The sequence below is a fragment of the Nicotiana tomentosiformis genome, chromosome 8, assembly GCF_000390325.3.
Source record: "Nicotiana tomentosiformis chromosome 8, ASM39032v3, whole genome shotgun sequence".
Classification (NCBI taxonomy): Eukaryota; Viridiplantae; Streptophyta; class Magnoliopsida; order Solanales; family Solanaceae; genus Nicotiana; species Nicotiana tomentosiformis.
Window position 1 is genome coordinate 15,594,164 of NC_090819.1, and position 17,055 is coordinate 15,611,218.

At 34.1% G+C, this 17,055-nt stretch overlaps 2 protein-coding genes across 2 annotated transcripts; both read left to right on the forward strand.

The window, feature by feature from the left end:
* Window positions 1-640: 640 nt before the first annotated feature.
* LOC117280358 (secretory carrier-associated membrane protein 1-like) lies at window positions 641-5,235 on the forward strand. The gene is made up of 10 exons (XM_070183060.1): window positions 641-644; window positions 1,247-1,381; window positions 1,772-1,894; window positions 2,130-2,192; window positions 3,206-3,299; window positions 3,878-3,923; window positions 4,001-4,068; window positions 4,220-4,268; window positions 4,367-4,430; window positions 4,777-5,235. Exons 1-10 carry the CDS (start codon window positions 641-643, stop codon window positions 4,806-4,808), a joined length of 678 nt encoding a protein of 225 aa, XP_070039161.1. The 3' UTR covers window positions 4,809-5,235.
* Window positions 5,236-8,948: 3,713 nt separating this feature from the next.
* Window positions 8,949-16,517, forward strand: LOC104114653 (secretory carrier-associated membrane protein 3-like). Its single transcript, XM_070182117.1, has 13 exons — window positions 8,949-9,275; window positions 11,365-11,421; window positions 12,005-12,118; window positions 12,207-12,269; window positions 13,058-13,091; window positions 13,667-13,789; window positions 14,708-14,770; window positions 14,854-14,947; window positions 15,171-15,216; window positions 15,303-15,370; window positions 15,813-15,861; window positions 16,051-16,116; window positions 16,223-16,517. The coding sequence occupies exons 1-13, from the start codon at window positions 9,216-9,218 to the stop codon at window positions 16,307-16,309; spliced, it is 924 nt and encodes a 307-aa protein (XP_070038218.1). The 5' UTR covers window positions 8,949-9,215; the 3' UTR covers window positions 16,310-16,517.
* The last annotated feature ends 538 nt before the right edge of the window (window positions 16,518-17,055 follow it).

Sequence of the window (17,055 nt, forward strand, 5' to 3'; positions counted from 1 at the left end):
AAATGTCATTTATTGTCATTTATTGCTAGATACTCCTCCATTATTGCTCATATCTTTTAGATATTTAATGTATGTTATTGTTAGTCTCTCAATAGATCAGTTCTACATCATCTACATATTTTAAAGTCGCATCTAAAGATATTATCATTAACTAGGTTTAACCTTTCATTACATAAATATAATAGTGTAAATCGAAAGTTATACTTTTTGTGCAAATAATTCCAAGCACGAAAAGTGAACAAAGCGGTCAATTCTATATTTTTGTAAATCCGAGGTTCCACGTACAAAGCAATGTGATATTAAAAGGGTTTGTTGGAACAGCTGAGAGATTTAGAAAATTACACAATTAAATTTTTTGGAGAAAGTAAAGTTCCAGGATGCCGGCTTCAATTCTTAACAATTTTAATTTAGTTTCGTTATGCTGTGGACTCATCGTACTAAACTACTAACGGAAGACAAATTCGCACATATATAACTCTTGTTAATGAGCTTATGAATGATCAAATTGTTTTTCAACTATTTGACTGTTTAAGATCTCAGCTTCTCTTTCGTTGCTTCTTCCTCTTTCTCCCATCTGATTTTTTTTTTTTTTGGCGCTTTTCTTGGAGCAGAATTGAGACAATAGCAAACTTTTGCTGAAATGGGTAATTCTTTCGCTGAAGAAGTAGTAATTAACCCCTTAACCTAAGCTCCTTTCTCTTCTTACATTAATTACATACTCCTCTCCTTTGCATGTAGACTAGCTAAGAAACTAATAGCATGTTTGGCCAAGCTTTTTCAAGTCAAAAATACGGAGAGAATAGTTTTTCAACTTTACAAACTATTCTAACTGTCCTATGAGGCTCATTGTGCCATTTGTCAAATCAGAAACTCCTTCAGATTGAGGCAAAGCTTTGTTTGGTTCTTTTGTGGTACTGTCTTCACACCCCCCTATGCTGGCCCCTAATGGTAAATGGATTTCAAAAATTGCTTTTGAATCTCCTTATATAAATTCCTGAATCTGTGGAGTCAGAATTTTAACCTTATGCATTTTAGATTTTAAAAGGAGCACTTCAAGTGTTATTATTTGTACGAATATTTTAATACAAATACATTGTTTGAGCAAAAGTTACTAGGTTCACCTGAAACGATAGCGAGGCTACTAGCTCCGCCTTGGCCATAAATTGCATTACATCATGTCTCTTGTGCCTGAGTCCCTTGGTTTTTTTTTTTTACTCCAATTGAAATCAAGTTGACCTTGGTACAGTTCAAGTGGAAAAATATTACCCCTCCATTTTCCCAGCTGCTGATGTTTGTTTGAGGTATCAATGTCATGAGTATTCCTTGATTTGTTTTCTTGATGCACAGGAATTGGGACGAAGAGAAGAGGCTACTGCAAGAGGTGTTTGCTCTTTCTCCTGTGTTAATCCAATTATCTCTTGTAACATTTTTATACCTCTTCATTCAATATGAGGATTATTTCAATCAGTGATTTTGTAGACATTTAAACTATGAACTTAAAAAGGGAAAAAAACATCAAATTTCAGTTTGAGATGAAGAAAATAGAGCTTATTGACTTTTCTTTAAATTCTGATTTTCCTGATGTATTTTTTGTCATTGTCTTTTTTTTTCCTACCATATCGAATGTGTGCGTCCAAAATTAGTTACGGTCGTGTAGCAATAAGTACTGCAAATCTTATGTTTTTTCTAATAAGTATTTGCAAGTTTAAAGGTTCAGATGTTTATATGTAGTACTATGTTACAAGTCTCTCTATTCTCTCTGATTTTGCAGTTGGCATTGTTATTGAGGAGAAAAATTGGCCTCCATTCTTCCCAATTATACATCATGACATTGCAAATGAAATACCAATTCATTTGCAAAAGCTGCAATATGCTGCATTTACAGCCTTTTTGGGTATGTTAGCCTTCTTCATTTGATATTTTTATTTATGTTATGTAATTTTTAAGACTTATAACTGTTGCACAACAATATAAAAGGAAAAATTAACAATCTGCAGGTTTGTTTTCCTTTTCTCAAGAAAAGTAGCTTGGTATCGCTTAAAGCTGCAAAAGTTTTGTTTTTTTAATTAAATACATTTTTGAAGCGTATTTTATAAATGTCATTTTCGTATAACTTATGCTGTTGACAGGACTTTTTGTGTGCCTTTTATGGAACATCATAGCTCTCACTATAGCATGGATTAGAGAAGGAGGTTTGTTTAATTCAGTGTGTTCCTCATTTCTGTTAGTCCCGCCAGTATTGCTGTATTTGTAAATAATAATTCTGCAAAATATAAGTTATCGTAATGAAACAGTAATTAATTCGAGCCCACTGAATTCACAGTGTTTCCTTAAGGAATTTAATCCCCTCCTAGTACCCAAGGTAATGGATTATTTCCTCCCAGGATAGAACGAATCACACACTGGTGTAGCGGTACTTCAAACCCCAGTGTTTCAGCGAACACAAAGTTCGGTAGCAAATCACACTTACAGTTGCTTTGTTTGAAGTTAAAACAATGCAGAACAAAGGAGTAGAAACTCAGAAAATCGTATGGAAATGCTGAGAGGAAGGAGTGCAATGTATAGCCAAAGTTGAGCGTTTTCGTTTTCAGTTTTTGTGTTGTGTTCGTTTTTCGTTCGTGTCTTTCTTCAACAGCTGCTGCACATATATATAGCAGCCAGCTTTGAAGATGAACGACCCTCCATCCTCCGTGGTGGAGCATGCACTAGCTTGTTTGTGGAGCAAGCACTTGGCCATGGTGGGAAGAGCATTAGGCGGCTGCTATTGTAGCTGGTGGTTAATACACGAATTGGAAAATATCCGTTACAAATGCGGATAATCTTACGTTAATATTTACTATTAACAAATAAATTTGGTCCAAAAAATTAATCAATCAATCATTTGACCAAATCCGTAGCCGTAGCCGTAGCCGAGCGACGACGACGACGGCGTGAGGCTTGCTTTTTTCTTAACTCTTTAAGAGCTACAAGAAGAGCAATTATATATATACCCACCAAAAATCTTTTCTTCTTCCAATATGAGACAATGTCTCATTGTCAAGAGGGGAAAACTTAAAATTTTACTCAAAAATTTTATTTTTCCTCCATTTCCCATTCACCCTCATTTTAAGACTATTTCATCTTAAATAACAAAAACCTCAACAATTTCTGCATGTCATAATAACTTATCCGCGGAGTATGCTAACTTTTCGTTTTTTGGCTTTAGATGTCAAGATCTGGTTCCTTTCTATTATCTACTTCATATCGGGTGTTCCAGGAGCCTATATATTGTGGTATCGTCCTCTTTATCGTGCTTTTAGGTAAATGTTCCTGTATTTTGTAGAACTGAACATTTACTTTCAGAACTTTATTGGACAATTTCTAATGCAATACCCAATGTTATCAAAGGCGCGCTTAATTCCTGAATCGAGGCTCAAAACATGTTGAGCGCTTCGCGTGTTTAGCGGGCGCTTCAATGTTGTCATCAAGGCTCTAAGGCATATTTTTCCTTGCCAATAGCGTAATCCTAAAAAGACGATATTAAACAATTGATATTTTACTTTATCTTAAATTTTCTTCAATTTCTTTATCCATATATTTGTTATTCATTCTTATAGATATTAGTCTTGAACTACACATACATATTTATAGTATTTCTCCATTTGTGTCTTTCTTCATTAAAGCCCGCGCTTTATTTTGCGTGCTGCGCTTAAAGCCCCAACAACCCTTATAGCTTTTTTGCGCTTTTCACCTTTGATAACACAGGCAATACCGCAAATTGTCACTTGAGTTTTGGTCATGTAGCTGAAATATTATAGCTTACAAGGTTGTTATTGTGGCAGAAAACTCATTCATTATTTAGATCTTGTGTGGGGCTAACACAAATATTTTATCACAGAACTGAGGGTGTCGTGCAGTTTGCGGGATTTTTCTTGTTTTACAAAGTAAGTTCCCTAGAATTGTTTTTCTTCATCTAAATGGGTGAATGCAAAGATATCTTATAGTTTGCTTTTGTGCATAGCTTCATATTATATTCTGCGTCTTTGCTGCTGTTTCTCCTCGAGTAGTTTTCGATGGAAAATCACTTACGTAAGTTCCTTTCTTAATTCGTACGACTTGTTGGAACGAGCATTAGTCCTTCTTTTAGCTAATTGCTTTTAGATTTCTCTGGATTTTGCTCTAAGTTGTTGCAATTATTATCTGGTTTCATGATCTGACCTTTTACAATTTGTTGGAACAGAGGCATTCTACCTACATTAGATCTCATGAGTGATGACGTACTTGTTGGGGTATGTATTGAACATAGTCAACTGGTTTAATGAAGTATAGCATACAAATTATAGGAGTCTGCCTGTTTAACATGAATATGCTATTTTCCCTGTCTTAGATTTTCTATTTCGTCGGTTTTGGGCTGTTTTGTCTTGAATCTGTGCTGAGCATCTTGGTTATAGGTATGGCCTTTCTTATTTGATTTCTATACAGTTTATTCTATTAGTCAAAGTCTCGTGGTACAGAGGCGGACCCAGGATTCGGCGGAGCACCATGATATTCAATATAAATTAATTACTGCTTCTAAAGATTGGTACGGAGTCTGTGCTAATATCTAATTATTTCTTGAAGACATTTACAAGTATACATGGAATTTTTGTCGAAGTTTTCGGGTGCTGGTGACCCCTCTACGTATAGTACGTGCATCCGCCTTGGGTTCAGATACCGGATCCGGATGTGTAAAGCAAAAGAAAATTGTATTATGTGCGAGACCTAACATCACTGTTTCTTTGTGATCTCATTATGCAGTAAATATATATGTATTTCTGTGGAAGTCGTAAAGCCGTAGAGATGAAGCGCGAAGATGCTAGAGGGGCCTTGAGAGGAGCAATATGGCTGGTGAAGTGTGGTATATATAGAATTTGGTCACTTGTGTCAGGCAAATATGCTTGTTTCATATGTGTGAGTTATTGGACGGGAGACTTAGAGCAAGCAATGATGAAGTTGTCTCTTTGTAACCTATAGGTTACGAGTTCGAGCTGTATAAGCAGCTACTAATACTTACATTAGGGTAGGTTGTCCACATTATACCCTTGAAGCGTAACCCTTTCTTAGACCACGTGAATACTAAATACTTTGTGCGCCGGGTTGTTTTTATTTTATTTTATATGTTTGAGTTATCATTCTTGTAATATGAGTCTTCATTTATACTACTCTGATCACAATGGTTTTTAGAAAAAAATAATAAAGAAATTTACATCTTGTGTTCGGGTTGGTATTTAGTAGAGGTGTACATGGATCGGGTTGGTTCGATTTTTATCAAAATCAAACCAAACCAACTATATCGGTTTGTATTGGTTCGGTTTTGTCGGGTTTTTGATTTTTTTTTTGTTATATGAATATTATTCCAATCTTACTTTATTAAAATTATAGATAAAATTTTGATAAGTAAACGTATGTTTAGTAAATATCTATCTATATATATATATATATATATATATATATATATATATATATATATATATATATAAAGGAATAAAGTTACCATATATAATTGGCATTGTGGTTAAGCCAAGTGACAAGGTAATAAATATTAATAGTATATGGTAACTTTATTCTATATTTGATTATGTTAGTCATATATATATATATATATATATATATATATATATATTAAAGGATAATTTTGAATTTATAGATAAAGTTTTTAAATTTGAATTAAAATAAAAAAGAAATTTATCTTTTGTTATTATGTTATCATACTTAATTCGGTTAATGACTATATGCAATCATATTATGAACTTTTGTTATCTTAATTCAAATTATTTAAATACTACTTCGTCTCCAAAAAAGAAAAAAGTTACTCCATATAACTATAAAACTCTTTTACATTTAAAATCCTATAATTATAGTTCTTTAAAATACTATAGCTAGATTTGAATAAAGCAAATTTCTTTTAAATAAATGTAATATATAGGGACACGTCTATGTTTATCCAGATAACAAAAAAAAGTTTAAAAGTTGATAAAAATTTACTTACATATATAATAAAGTAAACCTATATGTTGGAGAAAGAAACATTACAAAAATCGGTCAATATTCAAAACAAGTTATTTTTTTTTCTTTTTGAAAAATGTTAGTTTGAAGAGTCAAGTAGTATAAATGGACATCAAACAAATAACAAAACTCTGGCTATACAATTGCTATCATTAATTTCTATTTAACACCTTCAAGTAATTGAAGGGTATAAGCCGAAACCTCTTCATTTAGCTGCAGTCAAACCAACATTGCAAGGGGTATAGTATTTTTTTCGTTGAAGAATATTAGTTTTGAATCATTAGATTATGTGAAAGATTTTTTTTTTCTCAAATTCAACAAGAGGGATATTGATTTCTAATTGATAGTTTCTATAGCGATTTTCAAGTGTAACAAAAAGTATATTTAAAAAAAATTGTATGACGTGAAATAGTTATTTTTAAAATGTAAACAAATTATTTCGAAATGGGATTATTTTTTAAATTATAATATAATTTTTAAAATAAAAGATAAGATATTTTTAAATTTTAGTAGAGAGTTTTTAAAATAATTATAATAGAAGTCATATCATGGATAAAATCAAGAAAATGATTATTACATAAATATCCGGCCAGATTTATTGTTTACTTTTTATAGCTAATATAGCTAAAAATATATTATCTATTAAAATATTCTAATGGGAGAATATTTTTAGTAATACATGATAGTTATTTTCTTAGTCATCTAACAATAATTTCGTTAATGTACGCTTTCAAGGTTAACACAGAGAATCCCAAATATTTCAATATTTTTTAAAGAAAATTCAATATAAAGTCTTAAAACATATATAAAAATTATATATTTATATGTTGGTTTGGTTCGGGTTTTTTTACTCAATACCAAACCAAGTCAAACCAAACCTAGTCGGATTTTTTAATCTGTTTGATTTGATTTTTCGATTTGGTGCGGTTTTTCGGTTCAGTTTGAATACCGCTTGTATTTAGTAACTACTAGTATCATTTTATTTGATTTCGAGTTGTTTTCAATGGTCAAAATTTAAATTTAAAAAGTAGAAATGAAAAATAAACGAAAGACGGCAGCAACGAGATCAAAATACATATTCCAAGCGCGAGGCGGTCAATTCTATTATTTCTGTGATCAAAGGTCGTACAATGTGAATAAATTAGGTTGGGATGGTCAAATTCAACATGGTATTTAAAGGGTTTATTGGAATAGCTGGACAATATTGAAAATTAAACTCATCTCTTAAAATTTATATCATTGTTATCATGTCGATGTCATCATGTTATTATTGGTTTGTTATCGTACTATTAACGGAGTATGTATGATAACACGTTATTATCTAACTTAAAATTCGATTATTAGATTTACAAAATTAGGCCACAAACATCTAGATTAAACTAATGCAATTGAATCAGTGTTGATGAAAGATATTGTTATATCAAAATAATAAGAACACGAGAAAGAAAATCTTAGTGATTAATCTTCAATGGACGAAATCGAATGAACAGTGGAGACGATTAAGAAAGCTATAGCGATAATTTTAGTATAATAGTATCGTGTAGTATAATTAGCACTTGTTATGATGTTGCAACAACAACGATCATCCAGTATAATCTCACAAGTAGGGTCTGGAAGTGTTACGATGTTGGGAAAGGAAAAATATTTATAGGGTAACCTAATTTTAATAGTTTGATAGGATTTCTCCTATACGTTACAAGCAATAGAGATGGACCCCGTCTGTTATGCTAGCTAAATCGTAACTGCAAGACGTGGTCAATGAAAAATCACAAATATCTCTGAATTCTTTGGTCCAGAGAAGGTGCGGGCGGATTGCTACGGAACGACCTTGTTTGGTACGGGTATGGCGATGTTCGTATCGGCTCCTTGATCTTCAATCTTCGATCTATGTGACTCCGGGCGATTTGGAACTGACTGTGAAATGCTTGTCTACGTGCTGACTCATTTAGTAGCGAATACCAATACAATTATAACAAGTTAATAATAACCTACAAAATTTATTTGTGCAGAAAAGTTAAAAAGATATTTATAAATTGTTGAATACAAAAATGTATTTCATTAGTGTCTTTGTTTTTTTTACAAGACGCAAATTCCTGTTATGTGTCTCTCCTCTTTTAGCTGCATTTTCTCCGTGTCTATACCAAAAATTTCAATACCCTTCAAATATAAAAGTCGTCCACTATATTCACAACTGACCAACCCCCCACCCCCACCCCGGCCCAACTAGAGGTGTCAATGGTTCGATTCGGCCGATTATTTTATAAAATTTATACCATATCAATTTTTTGGTTATTCTCGTATGTATAACCAAAATTACACTTTTCAAAATCATTCCAATCATGTCGGTTTCTCTTCAGTATCGGTACGGTTCGGTTAATTTTCGATAATTATTTTAAATGTCATGTAAAAATCTCTGGTAGAATTAGAATGCAATAACATACGTACTTTTATATGACTTAGCAAAATTCTCTAGACATTTTTACAGTTTAAAAAGTGATGAATTACGAAAATATGAAAGATGACTAGAGTATAGATCCATCAACTATTCTACAACATCGTAAAAGAATCTAAGCAAATAGAAAAAAATATTAATCACATGAGTGGAAAGATATTAATCAAATTGGGATTCAAGAATAAAGTCTAGAAGATTAATTCAAAGATATTAATCAAGTTGGGATTCAAAAATAAAGTCTAAAAGATTAATTCAAAAAAATAAATCTAAATCATACGAAAGGAAACAAATTCAATACATTATAGTTTGCTATACATAATCACTACAATACCTTATCCCTTGCGAGTGAGTATACTGAAAATACTTTAGTTTTAATAAAAGTAACATAATAAATTTAAAAATTAAAATTTTGAGTTTAATTAATTGTTGGCATGTAACATAATAGTTGCGTGGTCTAGTCCGTTTTTAAATTAAATTGACACCCCTAGGCCCAACCCCCTCCAAATTTTGTATGCAGCAAAGACTCTCTCTCTCTCTAGAATGGTAGAATTCCCTTGATTTTCTTCAGCCCTCAAATTTTGATTTTTTTTTTTCCCAAGACTTTTCCATTCTTCCTTCTTTAGTAAGCTTTTTCAGCTATTTTGACTATATTCAGATCTCAGCTAATTCCCCTTCTTTACTTCTTCCTCTTTCTCCCTTGTGAATTTCTTTGAGAACAGTAACAAACACTTTTGCTGAAATGGGTAGCCGTTATGATACCAATCCTTTTGCTGAAGAAGAAGAAGTTAACCCCTTTGCTGTATGGTCCTTTCTCTTTCTATATTTTGTACTCTCATTTATGTGCTACTCTTTCCTTTTAGTCTGTCGCAGTAAGAATTATAGCTTTCTGTGGATTTTTATATACCAAAACTCTTTTTTTCTTAAACTCGGTGTCAAGTCAAATATCATCACATGAACTATGGTTGATTTATGGTTTATTTCCGACATTATGATGCTCCTTTTTTTTGGGGTTGGGGGGGGGGGGGAAGCATAATTTCATGTATGTGGAGCTAAAGTTGAAGTCTTTTTCCTGATGTGTGTGAATTGACTGATTTCTTGATAGTGTAGTGCTTGAATTTGACTTTTGCTGAATTGGGTGTTTGGGGTTTTTAATCTTGTTTGTGCAATGATATAAGTGTATGTGGAGGTTAACCCCTTTGCTGTAAGCTCCTTTTTCTTGTTAATATCATATATCTTTTATGGTTTATTTCTGAAAATTATGATGGTCCTTTTTTTTTGTGGGGGGGGGGGGGGGGGTAGGGGCCAAGGATTTTCACCAAAATTTAGAGAAATAAACACACAAAGAAGTCTAGGGGATTCAACACATAGTATATATATACATTAAAGATAGTGTAATTTTCCGGCGAACCTTAGGAGCCATGTGGTTCCGCCAGAGGGGGGGGGGGTTCATAGTTGTATGTATGTGGAACTTAAGTTCAGGTTTTTATCCTGATGGGTATGTGAATTGACTGATTTCTTCATAGTGTAAGACTCGAAATTGACTCTGTCTGACTTGAGTATTTGGGGTTTCAATCATAGTTTCATGTGTGTGGAACTAAAGTTCAAGGTTTTTTCCTCATGGGTATGAGAGAATTGACTGAATTCTTGATAGTGTAGGACTTGAAATTGACTTTGCCTGAATTGGGTGTTTGGGGTTTCAATCTTTTGTCTCATAATTTCATGTGTGGGGTACTAAAGTTCAAGTCTTTTTCCTGATGGGTAAGTGAATTGACTGATTTCTTCCTAGTGTAAGACTTGAAATTGACTTCGTCTGAATTGGATATTTGGGTTTTTAATGTTTTCTGTGTCATGATATAAGTGTATGCCGAGGTTCATGTTTTGTATGACTCATTAAAACTGATTGCTTTAGTGTTCATTTTCTGTCTTGTTCTTTGTAGATGATTCATCATAACTTGCCATCTGTTTGAAATTGTTGTGTGACTTTTTGGCCATAAAGCTTTAGCTAGGTTCTGCTTATTTCGCTGCCTCTAGAATTCTTGGTAAGCTATCTTATCCTTGGAAAGGGGTTTAGAAATCTTTGTCAAAAAGTTACTCGTCACCAAAGGGTATGGCATAGTGGTCAATGAAGTGAGGAAAACCATGAGGTCTCGTGTTCAAATCCCAACAAATACACAAAATGCTAGGTGATTTCTGCCTAAGCCTTGGTAGGTAGAGTTACCTGGTACCTGTGCTGGTAGGAGATAGTAGATACCCTGTGGAATACTCGAGACGAGCGCAAGCTTGGCCCGGACACCACCGTCATAAAAATGAAATGGTTGTGTTTGGCCAATGACTGTTGGAGGTTGGTCAGTTCCACATTTTATAAGAATATGAGCAAAAGGTCCTGCAACTGTAAGATGCTTATACATTTTAATTCTGAATGTGTTTGCTAGTACAAGTACTAAATATCAGAATGTCACTGTTAGTGGATAAGGAACTTCACAAGGCATGTATAATTCCAATCCCAACGCCTAATTCTCATTAGAGTTGACAAGTAAATGCAATTTAACAAAAAAATCAGCGTAAATAGTAATATTTCTAATCATGACCACGTTTTTGGAAAATCTTGGACAAATTCTACCAATCTTATCTGAAAACAAAAACCTTCTAATCCTTGATACTATATGTTTTGAATGTAAAATCTTTTATGTATATTTACGAAACTACATGAAATGATGTTGTTGCGTCATATTGATTGGCTTATTGCAGGATGTATTATCTTTTCCCGCGATCTCCTTTGCCTGAATATCAATTATGACTTAAAAGCCATGCGTTAAAGACTTAAAGCAGATATTTTTTTTCCAGATCTTGTAAGTTGGCCAATTTATCTTCTGATATATTTTTTGCAGGATGGAGGAGGAAAATCAAGGCAATCAAAATTTAGTGGTGGCGCGTTTTATACCACAGTAAGTTAGATGGGCAGTCCCTACCTTCTACCTGTGTCCGTCTTTGTCTGTCTGTTTTATGGAAATTGTGTACTACGTATATTTAGTGAGAGTTTGTTTTCGCTGATCCCAACTAGTTTGGGACTGTAGGTTAGTTGATGGATTAAGATTTGCTTGCAAAATGTATGCAAAATTCAGAGCAGCATCATACTAAGGCATTTCGTCATCATAAATATCAAAATTACTCAATAAATGTATGAAAAACGTCGAAGTTCCACTATTTTGTATAATGGATTCTGTTGCTATCAAACTTGATCTTCTATTCCTTTCCTTCCATATGGTTCACATTAGAGCTAGAAAAAATTACTTCCCAAGCTCTACTTTTGTGCTTCTCTTCTGTATTTCCAAGCTGTCAACATTTCATGTACAGTGCTCTATCTCCACAATTTTCTAATGAAGATATTGTTTTCTTCTCAAATTCAAAATATGTTTTGCTTTGCAATGACTAATCATTCAGTGGGAGATCTGAGTTCTTCTGTAGATATCATATTTGAACCCTTATCTTGATCCTTGCTAATAAATGTGTCATCTTTTCACTTTTCAGAGTACTGCGAGTGTTCCTCCAGCGACAAACTCAAGACTTTTACCCCTTCCGCATGAACCTGCTGATTTCTATGGTGGTGATGCTCCTATTGATATTCCTCTTGATAGTGCTGCGGTACTTTGCACATTTGAATTTGTTGAATGTGATTAGATATTTACCCAGTTTATCTTATTTAATATCTATTGCTATGATATCTTTATAGGACTTGATAAAGAAAGAGAAGGAACTCCAGGCTAAGGAGAATGAATTGCGAAGGAGGGAACAGGTACACATTGTATTTGAACTGAATTTGTAATAGTGCTGGGTCTTTTTCTGGAACCATGTTTCTTGATTAGCTTTCAACCAGTTCTTCTTTTAACAATATTAAAAGTTATTTCTTCTATAGGTCTTTTTCCCCCTATTTGTAATCCCTGGATTGTTTTCGGATGTCCACGTTAGGATTCTTTCTCGTCCTTGCTCTCTTTTAGAGCTTGTAATACCATGGGGGGAAGTGACCAAATTGCAAGCTTGTTCTGCAAAATAGTTTAAAGAATAAATAATACAGTTTTTTCTTGCAGACTTCGCCTTTTCTATGAAATTATGTTTACTCTTTTGTTGTATTGTAACGCTTGTGACTAAAGTTGACTCCTAATATACCATTAAGCAATACAGTATGTAGGTCGATGCTGAGTTTTGATTTGTTTCATTTGTTATCAAGCCTCTTATGCTGGGTCTAATTTGTCATAATTCTTTTCTGTAACTTGTCTTCACGGTTTCCTATATTGGTCCTAAAGCTTAAAATGGGAGACAAAGTCAGCTTCCAAGATCGATCCTATCCCATATTTACCAGCAAAAAGATGAGACAATCATCCCCTGGTCTCTAAATTGCATTATAGTATGTGTTTTGTGGCTGAGTCTCTTTTGGCTTTTCTTCTTCTTCCACCAGTTGAAATCAATGTTGACCTTGAGACATTGCAAGTAGAAAAATATTCGTCCCTTCTGTCCCCAGCAGCTCATGTTTGCTTGTGGTACAAACGTCATTATTCACTGATTTGGTTTGTTGATGCCGTGCAGGAATTAAGGCGAAAAGAAGAGGCTGCTGCAAGAGGTATTTCCTTTTCTCCTGTACTAATCCACCTATCTCTTGTATCCTTTTACAACTTCTAGATTTAAACGTGGGGCTATTTTAGTCTACATCTAAACTAGGAACCTAAAAGGAAAAAAATAAAAATAAAATCCAAGTACATAACCAGAAGTAGAGCTGACTGAACTTTTCTTCTTTTTGTTTTGACTTCCCTGATTTTTCATTCTTTTCATGGTCATTGTCTTGTTTCCTTCTCCTATGATATCCATTGTGCCTGTCCAAATTTAATTACGATGATGTAACCAGTGGCAGAGCCACCTTATGCTGGTCGAGAAATTATACTCCATTGTTTAGCTAGGTCAATATTTAATTTTTGTATATATATACTATATGTTGACTCCCCTTATTTTATTAGTGTGATTACTGTTTTATACTTTGACACCCCATAGTAAAATTCTTGGCTCCGCCACTGGATGTAACCATAAGTAACGTGGATCTTATGGTTTTCCTGAGTATTTATAAGCTTACTTAAAAGGTTACATGGTTCAGATAATTTAATGCAGTGCATTACAAGTCCCTCTATTCTCTCTGATTTGCAGCTGGCATTGTTATTGAGGCAAAAAATTGGCCTCCATTCTTCCCAATTATCCATCACGACATTGCAAATGAAATACCTGTTCATTTGCAAAGGCTGCAATATGTCGCATTTACTACATTGTTGGGTACGTCAACTTTACCTCACTATATGTTACTTTGTTCTAGTTTGAAGCACCTTATGTGACGGACGCTTTCTACTTTTTGACTTTTCCTGTCATGCAACATTTAAGACTTAATAACTATTGCATTGGACCAAAAAACAAATCAACAATCAGGCATGTTTTTCTTTTCTGAAGACAAGTAGACTTGGGACCTAAAGCTGCATTTGGCTTCCATTTGATACATTTAATTTACTTAGTTGCGAAGTTTTTTGGAAGTAAAATGTCTTGTCTTTTTTCTTTATGGTATTGAAGCATATTTTACAAATGTCATTCTGGCATAACTTATTGAATCTTCTTGGCAAAGTGAAACATTGTTATTACCCCCTTTATAAAAAAATCAGAAGGGGAAAAAAACATCACCATCAAAATGGGCAAAAACGAGAGTTCTTTTTTCTATTCCTTTCCTTTTCCCAGATTTTCCTGCAAGACCTTCAAGTAATTAAGTACAAAATTTAGAAAGAGCCTGTTTCAGTTCTCTGTCTCTTTCCTCTTGTGTCTTGACCAACACTTTAACTATTATAACCAGAACAAGTTTTTCCCCTCATTTTGTCCATATTTTGTTGCAAACCCTCCAAGTAATTAGGTTAGGAAAGCATCTATATCAGTCTGTGTAGTATGAAAATTGAGGATTGGTGAAATTCTTTGCATTACTGCCTCCCTCTTGGCCAACACTTTAATTTATTTTTTATCAACCACACCAATCGAAACAAGCTTTTGTGAGCATTCAGTTATTTCATTCATAGAATAAACTGATTTACGTGTTATAGCTTAGGAGATCTGTCTATAATAGTTTTAGTGTTCGTATGCTTGCTTTTCCGCTTTTTTACATCGGTGAGATTTTTGTTGCTCCCTTCCTGATTGGATAAAAGATGACGGTGACAGGACTTTTTGCATGCCTTTTATGGAACATCATAGCTACCACTACAGCATGGATTAAAGAAGGAGGTTTGTCTAATTCAGCGTGTTCCTTTTCCCTAGACTTCATCACTTATTGCTAGAGTGTCCTAACTTTTAGTTTTTGGCTTTAGATGTAAAGATTTGGTTCCTTTCTATTATTTACTTCATATCGGGGGTTCCAGGAGCCTATGTACTGTGGTATCGTCCTCTTTATCGTGCTTTCAGGTAAATGTTCCTTCCTAGTAGATAACTAAACATTTACTTTCAGAATTAAATCAGCCACTTTTTGAATGCAGTAGTCCAGAATGTAGACTGAACTTAATGATTATGTAGCTGTAGTATTAGGCAAAAGCTTGTCCATTATTAAGATATTATAGGCCGCTGATAATATTTTCAGTTCCACTTTTTTGTTCCTTTCTTTGTGGGACTAACACAAATATTGTCACAGAACTGAGGGTGCCATGAAGTTTGCATGGTTTTTCTTGTTTTACTTGGTAAGTTCCATACAATTGTTTTTCCTTATCTCCTATCTAAATTGGTGAATGCAAAGATATGTCTTATATTTTGCTTCTGTGTACAGCTTCACATTGCATTCTGCATCTTTGCTGCTGTTGCCCCTCCAGTAGTTTTCAGAGGAAAATCACTTACGTAAGAATCTTGCATTTGACTTGTTTTTAAAAAGTTGTGTAAATGCATTATTTAAAGTTCCTTTCTGATGTTGAACTTAGCTTCTAATCCCATGTAAAAGAAAATGAGGAGGGAAAATGAGTGTAGTTACTAATTGTTGCTCAGTTTGAACATCTTAATCTAATTCATGCAACTTGTAGCAACAATCTAAGTCCCTTCTTTTTAGATAATTGCTTTTAAATTTCTCCGGATTTCTTCGACGTAGTTGCTATTATCTGTTTCTAAATTGTTTCCCTTGAGCCGAGTTCTACCGGAAACAACCTCTCTACCTCCGCGAGGTAGGGGTAAGGTCTACGTACATATTACCTTCCCAGACCCCACACTGTGGAAATACATTGGGTATGTTGTTGTTGCTGCTATTATCTGTTTCCGTGATCTGACCTTGTACAATTTGTTTGAACAGAGGCATTCTACCTGCGGTAGATCTCATCGGCAAACAAGTACTTGTTGGGGTACGTTTTCAACATGCTATTTGGCAGATTCCACAGCATCTCCAACGTATCCCCCCCCCCCCCCCCCCCCAAAACCTCCCCAACCCCCTTCATTAATTTCGACAGGAAAAATAGAAAAGGGAAAAAAGCCTGCTTGAGTAGTCATCTGAAGTCTGACTATTAATATGACTTTTACTTTCTGGCGTTTAGGTTTTCTATTTCATCGGTTTTGGTCTATTTTGTCTTGAATCAGTACTGAGCATCTGGGTTATTCAGGTATGCCCTCCCTCTTTATCTGATTTCTCCACACACTAAGTTTTATTCTTGCATCTTAGGGAGTGAGAGGCGTAACCTTTTTGTTCTTTGTGATCTCATTATGCAGCAAGTATACATGTATTTCCGAGGAAGTGGTAAAGCTGCAGAGATGAAGCGCGAAGCTGCTAGAGGGGCCTTGAGAGCAGCAATATAATCGTGAATTGCGGGTGAGGTGTAGCAGATATAGAATTTGGTCACTTCAGTCAGGCAGATATGCTTGTTTCATATTTTGAGTTATCATTCTTGTGATGTATGTCTTCATTTATACTACTTTGACCACAATGATTTTCAGAAAAAATATAGAGATCTTGTAAATCTGGCAAAAACAATCTTTGCGTATGTAAATCTCGCCTTTTTTGACCTTGGCCTTTCTATTTTTTGGCATGCCCTCTTAGCTCTGTTGGACTGATCAAAGTTATATCGAACGTATATATATTAATTAACTATGATGTAGTGATAATGTTGTATGTGACATGTGTTATGTATTTATTGATTTAGAATAAACACAAGATACAGTAAGTTTTTCTCTGTCAGATGCCCCGTCTTAAATCCTTAATCAAAGGTTTTGGGTTCGAGCCTGAGATTAAAAGAGAATCTTCTTAGGGAGTGCTTTTTTCCTTTAATGATTTTACGTGGTGCGACTCCGGATTAATTGGAACGGGTGTTGGACAACGGATGAGAAACAAAAAGAAATAATGTTTAGTTGATGATCGATTTGCGACAATCTCCCAGGTATTGATTTCAAAATATTAGGCCTGTCATTAAGCTTTCATTAAGTTGGTTCAGCAATTGATTGTGCTTACTGAAATGTCTCAATCCCGCTACTTTTATTACTCGCTTCTTTGTTTATATTAAACCAAGTTAATTTACTATGGTTAAGTGATCAACTTCAATGAAAGT